Raw genomic sequence first — 20,293 nt, forward strand, 5'->3', positions numbered from 1 at the left:
CAGTTTGCAAATAGCCCACTCTATACACATACCACAAACACCACACATATGTATACCATACACATAGCTCTTACACAGACATGTACTCTACGTGTACATTTTTGTCATTGTTCCATTGATATTTTGTCAATGGTCAGCACAGACTCTTTCATTCCGATCTTAACTGCTAATATTGAGAGCACACGTCGCACTGTAAATATATCTATGCCTACATGTCTTTTAGATAGATATGTATCTTTATACACATATGCTAGCCACAGAATGGATACAAAAGGTTTCAAAGGCCCCAGCAGAAATTTGCTTTCTGAAGTATAAACTGATTCTGTATTGATAAACACTCTGTGGAAGAAGCTGCCGCTGTAGAATCAACCACTGCGGAGCCAGGGTTGAAATCAGAGCTGTGAAGATGAGTTCAGCTGCAGAAGAGAAGAGGAGGTGGCTGGACAGAGGTCCTAAGGGGGGAAGAGCATTGGGCAGGTGGCAGCTGAGTGGGTGGTGGGGATGGAGCTGAAGTGCAGGGATGATGGGAATCCTCCGTTTGCTGGTCCACACTGGGTGTCGGGTGACAGGTCAGTACGGGGCCTCTGTCACAGAAGCCCCAGTGTCCATGGGTTCCAGGTGAAGGAAAACCCTTCCCCTGGCCTGAAGTGTCCAGTGAGTTCTTGGGTCTGGTTTCCTTGATCCATTTGTAATAGACCCATGTGCGTCTGCAGTCTGAACACACCCTCATAAATATATAGCCTACAACACTCTCTACTACCTGGAATAAGTCAGTATTGCTGCGTAGGTGACACCAGACAGATATCGTTCTCTACGAGTCCACCCAGGAGTGCAATTATACTCTCCACTCAAAATGGTGTCAAAAGCTGCTTGTAAAATGTCTCTCAGGGCAAGGCACTCTCTTAAAAATCCAGTCTTTCTGAGGTCGAGGCCAGCCTGGTCTACAAAGTCTAGGATATCCAAGGCTATACAGAGAAACCCTGTCTGGAAAAAACAGAAAATAAATAAATAAATAAATAAATAAATAAATATTTAAAAGATCCAGTGTTTCAAACCATATGTAGTGGCTTACATCAGGACACAGCCTGATTTTAATAATACTACACACATAAATAATTGATATCACACACATAATACACATAACATACCTCACACCACCCACACAGCCTACTTACTCTATACACATAGTACAAACACCACATACACGCATAGTATATGTACTCTACATATACATTATACTTACTCACCACACACAGACACAGACATACACACACAGAGACACACAGACACACACACACACAAAATGATTCCCACAGAAGAAAATTGTGCCCTGGCCTTCCTCTTCAGAGTGGCTGCAGAGTGCCCCTCTGGCCACCAGAGGGCGCTAAATCCTTAAGGGAAATGCTTATTTCCAACAAACCAGAAATCAAATTCCCTAGTTTGATGTTTAGACCAGGCATACGTTTGAAAGCTAAAAACTGGATTTTGGTTATCATTATCCCTTCATTCCTAGGCTGCTTAAAACCAGGTGTGTGGGGGCAACAACTACATGGGTGTGTTCCTGACCATTGGCTGCGTCGTTAACGGGTCAGCTACCTCCAAGTGTAAAGCGGCTCACCAAGCCATCTCAGGCTGTTGTGGAGCGTTCTATACCAGGAACATAATCAAGAATGAATGTGTCTTTCCACAAGGTGTCATGGATTTAACAACAGCATTTTGTCCCCTGATGATATACCATAAGCTCATTTGTTCTTTTAATTGTTTTATTGTTGCTGGTTTGGTTGGTTATTTTTCAAGACATGGTTTCTCTGGGTAGTCCTGGCTATCCTGGAACTCACTCTGTAGACAAGGCTGACCTCAAAGGAACTCAGAGACCCTCCTGCCTCTGCCTCCCCAGTGCTGGGACTAAGGGCATGCACCACCTGGCTTTTGTTTTGTTTTGTTTTATGACAGGGTCTCACTGTGTAGCTCTGGTTATCTTGAACTTGCTGTGTAGACTAACTCACAGAGATCCCCCTGCCTCTACCTCCTGAGTGCTGTTATTAAAGGTGTGTAGCACCATGCCTGTCTTAGGATGTTTTATTGCAATCTTAATTCCTAACAGGAACTTGCATCACCCAGCATGCAGGAAATCTACCTATCTCTGAGTATGTGGATGCACAGCATGGCTTACAGAATGAGTAGGAGTTAAAGAGGCTGCCTGGGAGCTCTGGTTACTGAAGTGGGGTGGTGAGCGTGCTGTATTGGTAAGATAACAACCGCAAGCCTACCGCAGAAGCTGAGTACAAAGATGAAGTCAGCTGCAGGGATGGAAGGAAAGGACTGGGTGTGGTCCACACGGGCAAGCAGGACAGGCAGAGCACAGGTAAGTAGGCTGTGTCAACAGTGGGGCACCAAGGTGAAATGAAGCCCCAAGGATAGTCCAGAGTTCTCTGTCCCACGGTCCTTAATGAATACTCTGGGTATTAGAGGCGTCTTAGTTAGGGATTTACTGCTGTGAACAGACACTAAGACCAAGGCAACTCTTATAAGGACAACATTTAATTGGGGCTGGCTTACAGGTTCAGAGGTCCAGCCCATTATCATCAAGACAGGAGTGTGGCAGTGTCCAGGCAGGCATGGTGCAGGAGGAGCTGAGAGTTCTACATCTTCATCCGAAAGCTGATAGCAGAATTCTGACTTCCAGGCAGCTAGGATGAGAGTCTTGAAACCCAAGCCCACAGTGACACACCTACTTCAACAAGGCCATGCCTACTCCAACAGGGCTACACCTTCTAATGTTGCCACTCCCTGGGGCCAAGCATATACACACCATCACAAGAGGATAGATGGCCCTGGGGCCCTTGCCATCCTGTATCCACGCTGTATGAGGTGGAGGCAAGGAGTTACACATTTTTCTTGGTCTGGCATGTATACCTGTTTCATTCTCAGACTTTGTTCCCAGATCAATATAATTTTTTCTTTTATTGAAAATAGATGTTTATTTCACACATCATATTCTAATTATGGTCTCCCCTACCCTACCCCTCCCAGTCCCTTCCTCGCCTCTCTCCTCCAGTCCGGATCCGAACCCTCTCTGTCTCATCTTAGAAAACAGACAGGCAGCCTGGTGGTGGTGGCACACGCCTTTAATCCCAGCACTTGGGAGGCAGAGACAGGCGGATTTCTGAGTTCAAGGCCAGCCTGGTCTACAGAGTGAGTTCCAGGACAGCCAGGACTATACAGAGAAACCCTGTCAGAAGACAGACAGGCAGGGCTGGAGAGATGGCTCAGTGGTTAAGAGCACTGACTCTTCTTCCAGAGGTCCCGAGTTCAATTCCCAGCAACCACATGGTGGCTCTCAACCATCGGTAATGGGTTCAGATGCCCTCTTCTGGTGTGTCTGAAGACAGCTACAGTGTACTTAGATATAATAATAAATAAGTCTTAAAAAAAAAAAAAGAACTCATGACCTTTGGAAGAGTAGTCAGTGCTCTTACCCACTGAGCCATCTCTCCAGCCCCCCTAACTTCATTTCTGTTGGCTCTCTACTACCGGGCATGGGGCAGCCTACCTTTAAGAGTGTTTTGTTTCCCCAGTGAGACTGCCTCAGAAAAGACGAATTTCTCATTTGTCAGTGGCCATCACTTGGAGATAGCTTCTGGGTAAGGCGTGGGAGTTTGTGTCTGCTTATCTCAGCTCTAGGGCTCATTCTGGCGCAGACCAATGCACGCTGCCCCTGTCTCTAAGTTTGTATGTGCACCACCAGCCCTACTGGGTCCCTGAAGCCCTGATTCCTTGGTGTCCTCCATCCCCTCTGGCTCCCACACTCAAGGGGAGAGATGTGATGGAGGGGTCCCTTGTAGGGCTGAGGATCCCCAGGTCTCTCACTCCGTGTATGGTCTGGCTGTGGGTCTCTGTTTGTTCCCGTCTGCTGCAGGGTAGGGGAGCATTTCTGATGATAACTAAGTAAGGTGTTGTCTGCTTCCCTGACCTGGGGGCTCGCAGGGAGTCCCTGGTATGATTTTAATACACCCATGTGCCCTAGTCTCAACTCTCCTACGGTTTTTGTACAACACGTTCCACCAATAGTAGAAAGAAAGGCTCTCATCTTCATCACCAAAAGTGCTGTTGCAAATTGCGTTGTAAAGTGTGTTTCTGGAAATCTGGAACACAGGCAGATTGTAGCACCAGTCCTCAGCCAGAAACTGTAAGTCCCCACCACCACCCTCTGATGGTTTTTTAATTCAAAATGTAGCATGCACTCATTCTTCCAAAATAATCGTGAGAACACACTGAAAATAACAAAGCTGAGCCCCACCAGTTTTGATCCGTTCAGTTCCTGAAAGGTGCTGTTCCACTGCTCACCAGCAGGGGGCGCGACACTCACAGCAGACGCCTGCAGCCTGGGAAGTTTGACTCAGCACTGGGAAGGGCTGTGCAGAGGGGAAGTTTTTGCCTCGGTGACCAGTGAGGGCCAGGCGTTGGATTACTTTGAGGAAGGTGAAATTTAAAAGCTACCGCTCACCGGAAGAGAACCTTCCTGGAGTATGCCAAGCATCTCAGTAATGCCTGGCTTTGACCCTTTTTTAGGATTAGAAGATATTTGTCCGATTTATTTTCTAACCCAGGCGGATTACAAATAAATTTTCTAAAATATGGGGAGAGCCCTTGTGTGGGTCTTCTCTACTTCTGGTAGCTTACACGCACATTAACAGCGTCTCCTAGCCGCTAATTTGAGCTGGAAAAGCCACTAATTTGCTTTTAAAAGCTTCATTGCGGGGGCTGGGGGTGGGGGGGGGGACACGACGGACGGGGACGGGGGACGAGGGAGTTGGGAGGGGCATTGATTTACCTGTATCTGTAAGAGGCCTTAAGACCTATCAAGGCCTCAACAGTCTTTACCATCACTGCAAATTCCCAGTCTTAACATCCCTGTCTCTATCTATACGCTAGAAATGAGGGTGACCATATCAACAGTACAACCAAAGGAGGAAACACAGACGAAGTCCGCAGTCCTCAGGGAGGGCTCAATCTGTGTGTGTGTCTCTCTCTCTCACTTCCTCCCAACAACAGTCACAGAGGCCAGTGGTGTTGTTATCACACTTCTGCAGGTGAGAGGAGCCCAAGGTCATTAGCAAAGGGTGAATGAAAGCCAGGCACAGGAGCTGAGGACTGGTGAGATGGCTCAGAGGTTAAGAGCACTGAATCCTCCTCCAGAGGACCTGAGTTCAAATCCCATAGCTACAGTGTAAGAAAGCAAGCAAGCCAGTCAGGCATGACCCTCCCAAGGCAGCTCCTAGCCATAACTCATGATGTAGACACTCAAATCGGCCACTGGTAGGTCCCTAGGGTTGCACAAGAAAGCATCTGTCCCTTTTTGGGTCATAAGTTGTCTTTTACATGCTGACACTCCACCTCTTTCTATACCTAGATATTTATACAAAAACCTATACCTAGGTATATAGGCACATGTAAAGAAATTTTGGTATAGAAAGGGGCATATACAGAAAGGTATATACATGAGAGAGATGTATTTATTTATTTACCATAGAAGAAATTCTATTGTTTTTTTCAGGTATAAAATATGTAAGAAAACTCGTTTCTCCCACGTTAGCTCATCTCCACTGTGTGGGCGGGGGCACACACATACACACACTCACACACACACTTCTAATTAGCTGCCTTGTCATGCAGCCCCTCTGTGACCCACGCTTCATATTCTGTGTGGACCTGAGACAGTGCTGAGTCACAAGACTGTCTGCTCCTAGCAACAGAACACCAGTTCTTGCTTTACAGCTTGGTGGCAGGGGACTGTACGCTGGGGAGAGGAGAATACTACCCTACTCACAGTGTTATTCCCCACACAAACAAGACTCCAGAAGGAGGATACTAACATCCAAGCCTCTTGCCCCTCACAACACAAGCAGCATGGTTTAAGGATTCTGTTTCGTGTACCCTAGTACAGACCCACCCACCGAATATGAACCTCTAGGGTGTGAGCACATAGCCCTGCATTATCTAAAAGCAGCCAGCCTCTGGTTGAGACCAGTCCAGAAGGATTTTTGTTTTGTTTTATTTCATTTGTTTTTGTTTTGTATTGTTTTTATTTTGAGACAGGGTTTCTCTGTGTAGCCCTGGCTGCCCCAGAACTAACTCTGTAGACCAGGCTGGTCTCAAACTTAGAGATCCTCCTGCTTCTGCCTCCTGAGTGCTGGGATCAAAGGTGTGCGCCACCACATTGGCATTGACCGTGGCTCAGGATGCAAAGCAAAGATGTGTCCACCTCTGTGGGAATTCCCCGGGCATGCTAGCATGTGCGTGGAAACTTCTCTCAGTGTCATGGGAGCAGCAGCAGAAATGGAATCCCAAACGCTCTATGGCTCCTACTGACCAGGGTGGAGAGAACAAAGACTGGCTGTAACATGAGAGAGTTCAGGAGGACCCTTTGGGGTGACTCTTGCTGAAGAGAAAGGTAGGCATGTGGTAGATACAGCAGAACAACCAGGCATGATAAGGTAGGAAAGGATGCTGAGTCTGGCAGTCCACTTGTGTACCTGTTCTGGAGAGTTTCTGAAGGTTAGGCCAAGTCAAGAGCCAACTGAGGACAAGTGGTAGGAATGTGTGTGCCTGTCATTGTCCTAGTATCCCAAGAAGGAGGACAGATGGTGCCTAGAGGCCAGGGCGAGTATCAGAGCCTTCCACATTTATGATCCTGGAGAAACTATCTGCCCATTTAAATTAGTATGAAGACCTACTTTGTTCGATGAGATGAATTCTTCAAATTATAGTCTGTCATAGTCAACAGGGTTTCTATGACAAAGTGCCAGAGACCGTGCCATTTATAAACAACACAAGTTTACCCTCACAGCCTAGGGATTGGAAATAAGGGCTCCAGCACGGCTGGAGTCTGGTGAGGACCCTCTGTCAGGTCACAGAGCACTGAATTGTCTCTGTTCTTACAAATCGGGAGAGCTGTCTGGGCCCCTTCTATAGGGGGATGGCTCCTGCTCACGAGGGCTCATGAGGGCTGCCTCAAAGGCCCCATCATACACCATCCAACCGGGGCTTCAGATTTCAACACGTGAATTTTGTACAGTCTATAAAGGAAGAGGTATCAAAGTCTGGCCGTGGAAAAGAAGTAAAGTAGAAGTTGCCCTTGGCAACCTTTTTCCTCTTCCATCCCAAGGGCCAGAGCCATCTTGGTCCTTCCCATTCCTGTGAGCCACTGACAAACCCAATAACTCTCTTCACTCTGCCATGGAAATGGCCACATGGGCAGTCGGTTACCCCTGTCACGTGTTAAGTTTACACCATGCTAATAGGAAGAGGTCTGGCTGGGGAGATGGCAGGTCCCCTAGCTGGGAAATCCTCAAGAGTACTTGGTCAGCCTTCAAGTCACATGCACTAAATCCTATGTATCATAGGACCAGAAATTGGTATTTTGACAGGAAAAAAAAAATGCTTTCTTCTCCCCTACCCCATAACCCCCTCCCCACCTATCCGCCCCCAAATACCAAAGCACGTTATTGTAAATTGGCAGTACGGTTTCTGGAAGGCAAGGCTCTGCCCCATCTCTCAGGCTAAGCACAGACGATTCTTCATCATATTAAACATTTTGTTCACTTGGCTTAATCCGGCTAAGTGCAATAAACCCTCACATGTGCGCACACACCCTGAGCCGGAGACTTTGATGCCAGGGTGTTGTGTCAGAGACTCATTACAAAGCCTCCACACAAGCTGGTTCATCTCAGTATCTCCGAGGCCGATCAGCGCCGCCCATGTTCCTGCACACTGTGATTAGCTAAGCCAATTAGAATGCGTGCAGACAGACGGGGGTGTGGGGAAGCCTGAGATTGCAGTTGACAGTTGCGCACACATGCATACTGTCATTTGTAAGTGACCCAGGGAATTGCTTGTGGCATCTGTATTTGGTTTGTTTGTTTGTTTTAAGCAACATGCAAAGTTAATAGACTTCATTATAGCATTTTCTCCCAGTCTGATTTTTTTTTTTTTTTAGATCCTCCATCTCCCTCCACTCCGCCCTCATCCTTCCTGCCCTGCCCTGTTCCCTTTCAGGACACCTGCTCTCTTACCTTCCCTGTTCCTCAGAACCTCCCCACCACCCACACCCATTCCCGTACCAACTCTGCCCTGTCCCCGTGGCTTCTTCTCCAGCCTGGCCTGTTTGGAGATCTGTGCACCTGTTGTGTTTGGCCATCCTTCAGTGGGTTTTGGAAATTCTACTACAATTTAACTGGAGACGTTGTCTGTTCCTTTTGACGTCCATGTTTTGGGTCCTTTGCTTTGGTCTCTTAGATCTCTTACATGCATGGCTCATGCTTGTTTTTATTTATATGTGCATAACTGTTCCTGTCCTGACTTTGTCCTCCATCTCTGATTTTTTTTTTTTCTTCTCCCATGTGGTCTTACCTGTTAACTTTGTAGTGTTATTTATTTGATGGATTTCTTCTCTCGTTTCCAGAATTTTTACTTGGGGTCTTATCAGTGTCTCGATTTCCAGTTGAGTTTTTCTTCAGCTGTGTTAGCTGGTTTTAGGTGAACTCAGTACAAGTTAGAGTTATCGGAGAGGAATGAAGGACCACGGAGAAGAAGCCTCCGTAAGACTGGTGTGTATGTATGTATGTGCTTGATTAATGATGTAGGAGGCCCCATCCCATGGGGAGCAGTGCCACCCACCCCTGCCAGTCAGGCTGAGCAAGCCATCAGGAGCAAGTCAGTAAGCAGCCCCCTCCATGGCTTCTGCATCAGCCCGTGCCTCCAGGATCCTGCCCTGTGTGAGTTCTTTTGGTTTTCATTTCATTTCATTTCGTTTTGTTTTGAGACTCGGTTTCCAGTCGGTAGCCCTGACTGTCCTGAAACTCACTCTATAGACCAGGCTGGCCTGGAACCCAGAGATCTGCCTGCCTCTGCCTCCTGAGTGCTGGGATTAAAGGCGTGCGTCACCACTGCCCCGCCCCTTTCCTCACTCTTAACTTGTTTGTTTTTATGCGAGTCCTTTGGAAATTTCTTCTCTAGGAATTTTGTCTCCTGCTACTTTGTAGGGAGTGTGTCATGGTATCTGGAGGCCTCTCTGTGTAGTGAGTGAGTGAGTGTGTGTGTGTGTGTGTGTGTGTGTGTGTAATGCTCAGTGTGTACTGACCAAAATTAGTGCCGGGCGTGGTGGCGAACGCCTTTAATCCCAGCACTCGGGAGGCAGAGGCAGGCGGATTTCTGAGTTCGAGGCCAGCCTGGTCTACAGAGTGAGTTCCAGGATAGCCAGGGCTATACAGAGAAACCCTGTCTCGAAAACAAAAACAACAAGAACAACAAAACAAAATTAGTAAGCCCCACCAGCCAAAGGATCAGGTAACCTCCTGAAATGCTGGGAGTTGTAGTTGCAAGCTTCACCGGCCCAAGCACTGGGTAACTTCATGGAATGCTGGGAGTTGTAGTTGCCAACTCCACCTGCCCAAGCCCTTCCTGGGATGCAAGGAGCTGTATTTCTTAGAAAATAACAGATCCACACGGGAAAGTACGGTGGTCTTTGCGTTTGTCCTTATAAGTGCCTGCAAAATACGTCTCTGGCCACTCTGCTGGAATTGTCCTTGTCAAAGTCCATCTTGATCAGCATTTAATAAAGCCCACTTCAAGTGGTGGAACTGGGTTTTCTCCGGCGAATCTCAGGATTAACACAGTGCTAGGGAGATGCGGGCCCCAGATACAGCTCCGGGTCCTATTCCGCAGCAACCCGAGGACGTCTTGCCAGAGAACCTGTAGCCGGGATCCTTGACCTCACCACAGAAAAGAGCTTCAGGGTACGCGAGCATCAAGCAGGGTTCGAGTTTAACAGGAAGAACGTTTCACGGAGACTTAAGCGCTGGGGTTAGTAGACAGACAGACGACAGCGAAAGGGGACCACACACCTGGGAGCAGGCGTGTGGGCTTCTCCAGAGCCAGGTCTGTTGAGGGGCCGCATGTTCTGAAGTTACACCTCAAAGGGTTGCTAAGCCTTTCTTTTTCATTACATGAGATGATGGGGTGGTTCCAAACTGGCTTGCATTACAGCTGATAAAGTAAATTCCTGGATCATTTGGGGTGCAGGGGACACTAAGATGTTTTGACTGTAAACAAAGCCTTGTTTGTGAGATTCGCGGGCTGGGGGGGGGGGGGGGTCTGGCATAGGAGTAAGGCAGTCCTTGTAGGTCACAAGGGCTCAGCCTCAGGCATGAATCGTGGTTATTTATGAAATATAAAACAAACAATTTGCTCACTAGAAAGTAAATACCTCTGCGGGAGAGGAACGTCTTTATCACCCGTCCCTTGAGCTGCCATCTGAGAAACTTCACTATACCTCCCCATGTCCTCTGAATTTTCTCTACCTTTCCAACTTGCTTTGGAATGAGAAAAGAACGTGTGGGGGGGTTGAGGGGGTTAAAAGAAGAGATGTCTGCTGAGTGACAGAGGAAGCATTGCAGTTGGAGACTGCAAGACTGGAAGACGTGGCTGGAGAAGTATAAAATAAGGAAGATATTTGTAGGTGAACACACAGACACTTAAAGTACAGTACAGGAGTGTGAATAATTTAAAATTAATCAAATTTAATTTAATAATTAATATAATTGCGAACTATAATTATAATAATTAATAGTTAATAATGATAAATAATTTAAACTTAATTTAAAAATCAAAATAATCTTAAAATTAGGAAATACAGAAAAACATAGGGAAAAACTAATTCCCCGGAAAGCTGCCCTTAGTGCCTCTTCCTCAGTGAGATCATAGTGCCCCCCTCCCCTCAGTGTCCGTCTCCACAGGGTGCTGGGGAGGACTGGGAATCTCAGCAATTCAGGCTGGTTGTGGGTGTCTCTCCAGGCAGAAGGATTTCTGAACCTAGACTACTCTCTTTCAGAATCTACCCTGCCTCGCCCAGCAACTTGCATTCTTGCCCCTGATGAATCGGGCGTTGGCCTCTCCAGGGGCAGGGTCTCTGGTTTAGGCTCTGAAGAGTTATGGAGGACCTGCCCACATGAGCAGCTCTGTGCGCCACCAGCCTCCAATTTCCCCAGCTGGCTTGGCTGGCTTGTACTTCTGCTGTGTAGCTCACCCCTGGCAATGGTGGCAATTTTCCCCTGGCAGGCTGCCTCCCATCCAGGTTTCCTGGCTACATTTTGTGCTCCACACTCTCACACCTAGCCCACTTGGATCTGCTCTGTGTGTTTGCTTTCCAGTAGCCCAGGCTGCTCCTATGAACGGTTCACTGAGGGAGAAAGTTACTTCTGATTAGCAGGGCAGCTGTGGCCTCCATCCTGGAGGAGCGGCAGTAATAGACCTCTGGATCTATTACAAGTTCCCTGGCATACAGCAAATGAATGTGGCCTGTCAGGAAGTTGGCAGGAGCTGATTGGCCTAGTGGTACAGCAACCATTGTCCTCTGTCTGCCTGTCTGTCTATGCATCCACTCAGATGCAGCTTTTAATCTGTCATCCTAGCTGCAAGTTTAAAAATATACTTTTTTTACATTTACTTACTTACTTAATTTTGTGTGTGCGAATGTTTTGCCTGACATATGCATTATATGCGTGCCTGTTACAAAGGAAGCCAGAAAAAAGTGCTGTCTCCTCTGGAACTGGATTGTAGATGGTTATGAACTATCATGTGAGTGCAGGGACTCAAACCAGGATCCTCTGGTGCTCTAAGCCGTTTCTCCAGCCCCTGAGTCTTTTCTAATGATTCTACCAGGAGAGAGATAGACAAATGGTTTAGGCATGACAAAGCAGAAATGCTTATTCCCAGTGAGAAGGTAGCTCTTGTCTTGGTTCTTCATGCTTGTATTTCTCAAATTTTGTATAATTCATGTGTATTTTGAGGTGAAGAAGTTTGGAACATTTTTTAAATATCAATCACAGTCTTGCAGCAACATCAGAAATACGAAGTTAAGAGTTTTAACTCATTATAGCCTGACTTTGTGCACTTACAAGACTGGTTTTTTAACCTGTTCAATGCAAATAAATACATATAATATAAGACAAGCAATATATAACAGCTCCTACTCTATAAAGGGGATTGCAGAAAATTTATTGTGAGTCACATATGAGTGGTCAAGGCCAGGAATGGCAATCCTGGGTGCCCTCTGTGACTTGTGCTGCTATAGAAAAGTCCGCATGTACCTTTCTAGTCGTAGGTCAAAAGTAGGTCATAGTGGCACTCCCCAGTGACCCCAGGCCTGGGGAAGTGTAGACAGGAGAATCGGGAGTACCAGGCCAGAGTTAGCTACGGAGTGAAGCCAATGTAGACTATGTGAGACCCTGTCTCAAAAACAAAAGAAAGAAATATGTGTGATGAGTCGTTTCATGGACCAGCTATGTTGGTAGAAACCTCAGATCGGCAAATTATGTTAATGTGGGAAGTCTCCGATACCATTTTCAAATGCTGTCTTACAATACGCTTAGCTCTGGGCTTGGTGAAAGTCAGTAGTCTGCTAAGAATACATTCCAAAGATTCTATCAATGTTACAGAGTTCAAATCTACGGAGGAAAGGCCACAGACTCAATTCAAGTTATAATTAAATGAATTTATTAATTACTGCCAGCGGGACCACAATCATAGTGAAGGTGCTCTGTGCACAGAGGAAAGAGCACAGTTACCTCGGTTCCTCCCCCAGACTCCCAATGCCCAGCTGAGTGAGAAACTGTGTTACTCTGTTCAGCTCAGCGTGAGGAGCTGTCCCTCCCATTCCCTGTTGCATACCAACAAGCAGGTTTTACAAAAGCTGGAGCAACCGGTAATGGTAATTCTCTCAGGAAGGTATTTACAATCCTGGGGAGGGGGCCGGGAGTCAAAGCTGCCAGGAACTCATCTTTTAGGAATTTAGAATGGGTGTGTAAAACAAAAAGGAGTTTTCTTTTAGCCATCACAACTAAATATTCATAAGTTGGGTCAGATACCGAGACCGACAACAGCCCAAGATCACTGCGGCTCTGAGTCTTCCATATTCTGTCTCTTTATAACCAAAAGGCTCTGATTAGCCTGTCAGCCTGCATAAACTCTACTATCACTGTGGCTTTGCGGGAGACCTTAAGTCCATATGTCTATAGCCAGTCACATATATTATGAAACTGTATAGGTAGCTTAATTTTTACACTATAATATATAACAGAGACACATGTGTACAGCCACCCACTTTGGGAAACAGGTTCATGCTCTCTCCTAGAACCCCAGTTCAAAACAACTAAGGGTGAATTTACTTTGTTCACAGTCTAAAGGGATGAAGTTTGCCGTCAGCTTCCTTTGTCCTTTCCCCATCTCTGCCCAGTCCAGGCCCTGGGCTCATGGGATGATATCATTCACATTCATCTTGGGCCTGCCTTCCTCAGCTAAACCTCCGTGGAAACACCCTTGTGTACATACTCAGGTGTATCTCCTAGGTGATTCTGAAGCCAGTCAAGTTGGCAGTGATGAACTGAACGGCTACTCAAATCACGGGGCCTTAGGACCACACCTGCCTCAGACTGACTGAAGACATGTTAAAGTTAAAATGCATGTCGGGTACCAGGTCTTGAAACAGTCCTCATCAGCCATGGCTTCATCACCGGCCTCCCATCTATAGGATGTGCCGGAGCTAAAGGAAGCTTGCAGGGACCTAGGATTCAGCAATCATGCTGACTCTGCTCTATTCTAACAAATCTCACAAGTCCCTTTTCCCTTCAGGATGTTAGCAGATGTTAACAGAAATGGGTTGACACCAGTGACCAGCCCTTGGCCATCTCACCTTGGTCCCAGCCACTACCATCATGGAAGCATCTCTTGTGCTCCCGTGTCTCATGGGTGTCCTATTCCAAATGACTGTCACTTACTCAGCTAAAACTGAGTCCCCTCCCGGTACCCAGGAACCAAGCCAAGGGCTGGAATTATAAGGATGACTCAAACATGACCTTGGTCCGCAAGGGCTCACTTTCTGCTGCAAAAACAGAAACATAAATATCAAGGTCCTTACAAACGCCGCAAAAGGCTGCAACTTAGAAATGAATACTGTTTCCTTCTTAGAGCTTCATTCTTAAAGACTGGGAGCTTTAACAACTAAAGGAGGATTGATCTTTGAAGTTTGACTCCTCTCATTTTCGGCCTCAATGGGAACCCAACCTCATTGTGAAAATGGGATGGGGGTTGCTAGTCACAGGGGAAGGGTGGGGGGGGGGCATGCTAAGCCTCAGCTTCTGATCATAGGCAACCAAGTACTTCTTATGTCACCTCTGCTGGCAGGGGACAGGCCCCAGCAGGGCGTGCCTCTCAAGCCCAGTGTCTCACTGCTGGAAACTTGCCAATGAGTATCTGTGCATGGGGCTGGCAGCCTTCAGGTCTGTAAGATTGTTGCATTTAGTTAGCACCAATGCTACCGAGTAGCCCTGGAAATATTTCTCTTTAACCATTATTCAGGTTAATAAAATGACTCACGTGTTTGTATTAAAGAAAAAGATAAATAAATAAATGCCATAGAGGTCAAGGTGGAGTGACTCTATTTGGAGTAACATTTTGAGATACAGTTCCAGATCACAACACTTTCATACTAAAAACAAAAACGACCAGCTCTGTCTCTACGAGGGCCAGCCAGTTCTTGAAGTAAGCGGAAAGTGAACGGGCATCTGACCGACTCGGCAGGTGCGGAATGAAGCACCCATCCGATCTGCTCCTCTGGAGTCCCTTCTCCAGCTGAGGATGGCCTAGTCGGTTTTCAACAGGATTGGGTGTTCAACATACGCATTTTGGGGCATGGGGAAGGCAGTCACCCCATTGCAGGCAGCTAAGAGTCAAGGATGATCTATCTGGTCCTTGATAACATGAATGTGATAGCAAAGGCATCGAGGCTTCTGATATTATAGACCCTGAAGGACCTGAAGTTATCAGCCAATGACACATGCCATGTGCTCATTGTAAGGAGCATGTGACATGGCCCCCCAGCACGCAGCACCCCGTGTTTTATATTTCCATCTGAGAGAACTCAGAGAGAATGAGGAGTCCTGACCAATGTCTTACATCTGAGTGGATTTGAACCCAGGCAGCATCTTGCAAAGCCCAAGGTCCTAATTTCTGCTGTCACCAACTCCTGGAAGCCCTTGCTTTCTCTCCCCTGCCTTCTAGGATAGCACCCACTTAGCAGGGTCAAGAAAGAAGCAGAAGAAAATGCAAGGGGGAGTTGAGAAGTGAAGACTGTAGAATCCCAGGCTCCCCCGCTTACATAACAGTGTCCAGCCTCCGTCAGTGCCTCCGAGATGACAGCCAATGTGTTCACTTCACTCTCAAGAGGCACGTGGAAGTGTTTATCACTTGCCTACAGATTAAGCACTTGCTACATATTATTTATTACAATCACATAAAATTCTCAGAGCAGAGAGCTCCATGCCTATAAAATTGAGCAATCTTTTCTGAGCCATAAGCATATGCCATGTGCCAAAACCATGGTGCCCACACATGCCCAGTGGCTGTCCGGCACTTGTCAAACAAGTTAATATTTGAGCTTGCCCAAAGGCACGTTCATTTCTGAGAAGTGTCTTCACTTCTCTTTAAGGAACACAGACTTCAATCCGGATAATGAAGTCTTAAGCCTAAGTTTCTTCTGTCTCTTCCAACCCAGGCCTACAGGGTGGACAAAAGAGCCGCTGAGCAAGCTCGCTGGGAGGAGGCCTCCAAGGAAACCATCAAGAAGACCACCAAGCCTTGTCCTCGCTGCAACGTGCCAATTGAAAAAAACGGTGAGTGTAAGCCGAGGCAAGAGCCAGGATAGTGCTGAGGCCTCCTGCATGGGGGCCTCGGGTGGCAGTCAGGACTTCTGGGAGGGTGCACAGCCTGAGGCCATCTAGGTAGAGTGTGAGCACCTATACTCCAGCATGAAAAGTCTCAACCTCCTGAACCCACATCCCGCTCAAACTAACCTGGTTTCTTCGCAGACATTTGGGATGCTCTCTCGTGCTGCATGCTGTGAAGCAGGCCGCAGTAGCAGTTTCCAAGGTGGTTTCTATGGGGATGAAATTTACCCTTAGGCTGGAAGCCGAGGTGGTGGTAAATGAAACTTTCTGGTGAGATGGTGGCCAGCAGTGGGTGACATCATCAGGCCTCAGTCCAGGGCCAGTGAAGAGAGAAGGCACACAAGATACACTGGTGACCCTTCTTACAAATGACATCTGGCACTAGGCATCCGATGAGTTATCCACTGTTATAGCAACACTAAAGCCCAATGTCCACACAGAGTGTCCTCCACTGAAAGTCCAGACTGAGGGTTGCCATGTCAACTCCACTGGTTAGATGATGCTGTCTACATGTCACCTCATGGAGAATAAGAACAAAAAATGACTAATTTGTGAGGTATGCTCGCTTAGTGCTTCTCCTGAGTCCTTGGCTACTCCTCACAGGTCATTTGAGGACACTGTTACTAGGGTCAACATTCCAAGCATGAATCCACACAGTAAAGCATTTCAAACTCTCTCTCTCTGGTAAAGAAAAGGGGTTAGATTTATTTAACCAGCTTTTCTGGGGAACTTTTAGCTGTGAACACCTCCTCCTCTCCCCAGCCCTGCATGCACACACATGCGTGCACACACACACACACACACACACACACACACACACACACACACGCCCATCACTCTCGTTAATATCCCTGAAAACTGGAGCTTGCTTTGGTTCTTGTGTCCCTGCTGCAGGGGAGGCAAAGCCATAAATGACATAGGTGCCCAGCTCCTCCATTCAAATGTCAACACTACCGGGCTTTGGAAAGGGACTTTCTCTTATACCTCCCAGCAAATCTTCTGTGACTTTTGAGAATTTAAAACAACTATTTGGTAGTATCTCTATGAAACAAAATGAGGGCTGTCCAAGTTTTCTAGAATGTTCCATTTTGCAGTCAACAGACTCAAGAGCGTGTATGTTCCTGTTCAGATGGTTCCTCTTAAGCCCAGGCATTGTCCCTCCAGGACTGTCCCTTCCTGCCTGGTGCAGCCACAACTACTGCCCTCAATAATCCTGAAGCCACATGGAAACCCCAGAGAGCTTAGACTGAAAGATGTGTCCCTCACACCTCCTGCATTCATGGGCCAGAGGCCTTGGCTCTCCGAGAAACTGGGGAACAGCTCAGATCTATCATGATCTGTCTCTGATTGCCGTGTCCTTAAAGTACAGCTTGGAGTCCCCTTGAGCGTGGAGGAGAATTGCCAAGTATGCTTTTGAGACTACAGACTACTGACCCTCCAACCAGACCCAACCACCTGTATTTTCAAGCCTGTGCCAAGGTCTCCCAGAAGACTCGGGGGCTATGCTTGCAAGGCCTGTGCACTGACAAGCATCCTTCAGAGCACACAGCTATGCACAGCACCTCTCCCTCCCCCCAACCCCCACAGTCCACAGCAAATATCATGCAAAGGACATTTGAAAGAAGAACCAGGCACCTGCATCATTTAAGGACACTGCCTTTCCTGGAGCAGAGGCACAAGAACCAAAGTGAGTGCTACACCCTGAGAGCTACTGCTGCTGCAAAACACAGCTCTTCCTCCAAAGGGGACAATAGAGAGTTGTTTCTGAGCCAAATGTGAGTTGCCATAATATGGAACACAGATCTGAGTTGCCCCGAACAATATGTCCCACTCTGGGGGAGACTATGCAAACTTTTAGATTCGTTGAACAAGGACAAAAGATTCAGAAGTCCGTGCTTTTATTTACCAGGTAGATCTCCAGGGGCAGCCTTAGCTTGAGGGCCGGGAGAAGCTGGAGAGGTACCAAGTTCACCAGCACGGTCTGCTCTGAAAGTTTTGCCTGACAGACTCGAAGCGCTTACGTCGGGTGCAGAAACTGTGATAAGAGACTGTTAAGCGGCTCAAGAAAGCCACTTTGGCTCTCAATCTGTAGCATTCCACCGCCCCACATTCATGAAGTGAAGTCAAGAATTCTGCAGGATCTGTACCGCAAAGGGGGGACTTTTCAGAGACCATAAGTCTGTGCCACCAAGGAGACCATTCTGGCGCCCCTAGAGGCTCCACCTTGCTTACCCTGAGAATCAGTGCCCTCATACCTCCTGTGGCCACGCGCGGGACTACTGTGCCACCATCTTAATTTTTTCCTTTATTGTTGTCAGTGTGTTGCTTTGACTTTGGGAGGATTCTGGGAATCAGTCCCTTCCATTCTGTTCCCTGTATTTGTTTGGCTCTAGAGGGCTTCATGCGTGGTCTGCGCTGCGGTTTGCGGAGCGGAGTAGAAGTTGGGCTTTGTTCTACTTGGGTTCCACCCCCCTTCAACCTTTGTCAGCAGTGTTTCTCGCACTGGGAGCCTGGAAACCTATCATGGTCTCTGAGCATCTATCTCACCCTCCGGGACACATGGGTTTGCCATGGGTTTGCAGGGACCATGGGTTAGCCTTGCACAAAGCTAGGGCGAAGGCTGAATAACACGATGCCCATGTCCCCCGGCACCGTTCTCCTTCTGATCACACACCAATCTGCATCAAGCACTCCAGCCTCTTAAGACTTTATCAATACCAGCAGGAGTGTGCTGGTGCTGCTGAGTGGCAGGAACGGGCTCAGCTCAACCCCAGACCCTAACTCTCACCAGTTGGTCTCCTGGGAAAGGAACTAACTCACCTGGTGACTCACTGTTTCTTTGCATGTTGGAACATTGCAAAGGCCACACCTCCTAATAGCCCCACTCCCTGGGCCAAGCATATTCAAACCACCACATTACACTCCTTGGACCCCATAGGCTTGTTCAAACACATGAGTTTATGGGAGCCATGTTTAGCCATAGTATAATGCAAAATTCATTTAGTCTGACTTCCAAAGTCCCATACTCTATAGCAATCTCAACAATGTTAAAAGTCCAAAGTCTCTCCTGAAATTCATGCAATCTCTTAACTATAACCGCTTAAGAAATCAAAATCAAAAAGCAGATCACACACCTTCAACTCACCATTCATATTGAAGAAACACTGCACCAAAGCAAAACAAAAAACCAGCTGGGCAAACTCCAAACTCACCGTCTCCACATCCAGTCTCAAAGCACTCTTCAGATCTCCAACCCCTTTCATCCCTGTTGACTGCTGTTGGCACATCTGGCATTCAGCAGCAACAAGCTTCATTCTCTTGGGCTGGTTCCACTCCCTGTTAGCAGCTCTCCTTGGCAGGTATCCCATGGCTCTGACATCTTGAACATCTTGAGGTATCTAAGGCAACTTCAACTTTACAGCGTGTTGTTCCAATGTCTGGCATTCACATGTGATCTGAGCTCCTCCAAAGGGTGTGGGTCACTTCTCCAGCTCTGCCCTCTGTAGCATTCTAGGCTCTGGTTGACTCTACTCCATTGCTGCTGCTGTTCTTGGTGGTGACATCTCCAATTTGCTGGAGTCCTCTGCTGCTACTAGGCTTCGCCAATAGCTTCTCATAGGCTCTCTTCATGGTGCGAAGCCTCACCTTCTTTCTTTGCATGACCCCTTCAGTTCTGGGATGTCAACTGCAACTGAGGCTGCACCTTCACTAATGGCCTTCTATGCCTTCTCACAGTGTCAAACCTCAGCTGCTCTTCGTGACCTCTTCATGTCTACAAAATCAGTACCACTTGGGTGATTATTACACATTACCAATTCCAGTTGCAGCATGAGGTACAACCTTGACTATCTCTGGAACATGGCTTCTTTGTGATCTTAGAAAGCACTTCCCAGAAGATTTCACCTCAGTGATGTTGGTCTCTTCTTAATCACTGCTAATTTCTTAGCCTCAGCTAATCACCATCAATAATCCCAGTAGTCCATTTTGCTCTTTAAAGAGCCACATGGCTGAAGCTGTCAAGTTCTGCTGCTTACTGGAGCTGGAACATGGCCACCTTGTTCTATTACATTATCACCAGTTTTCTGTTTTCCTACTCATTCACTGCCTAAGCTTGCCTGTCCTGGAACTTGTTCTGCAAACTCACCTTGAATGCAGAGGCGTACATGGCTCTGTCTCCTGGATTCTGGGAATGCTGGGATTAAAGGCGTGTACCACCACACTTTTAAGCTTTTCTTCACCTAGAACTTGTTCTGCCCAAGGCTGGTCATGATTTCAGAGAGCTGCTTACTTTTGTCTCCTAGGATTAAAGGTGTGTACCACTATGTCTGGGCTTAAGTTTTTCATGGCCAATATTCCTCAAGATCCAGATATAAAGCAAGTGTCCACCATTTCTGGATTGTAGTTCATTTCAGATTAAGATTCCAAATGAAAACAATAACAGTAATAATAACTCCTAGATATGACTATCCCTTGTTCAACTGCAAAAGCATAAACAGTAAGCTTAGCTGGGT

General features: G+C 47.1%; 1 protein-coding gene across 5 annotated transcripts in view; it reads left to right on the forward strand.

Moving 5' to 3' along the window:
- The window catches only part of Prkn (parkin RBR E3 ubiquitin protein ligase), a 1,223,012-nt gene that overhangs the window by 1,194,657 nt on the left and 8,062 nt on the right, over positions 1–20,293 (forward strand). For all 5 annotated transcript variants that reach the window (NM_016694.4, XM_006523336.3, XM_006523339.3 and 2 more), the window contains one exon: positions 15,611–15,728. In NM_016694.4, coding sequence (NP_057903.1) covers positions 15,611–15,728 — 118 coding nt within the window. The remainder of the gene's footprint in view (positions 1–15,610; positions 15,729–20,293) is intronic.

Source organism: Mus musculus, chromosome 17, assembly GCF_000001635.26.
Source record: "Mus musculus strain C57BL/6J chromosome 17, GRCm38.p6 C57BL/6J".
Taxonomy (NCBI): domain Eukaryota; kingdom Metazoa; phylum Chordata; class Mammalia; order Rodentia; family Muridae; genus Mus; species Mus musculus.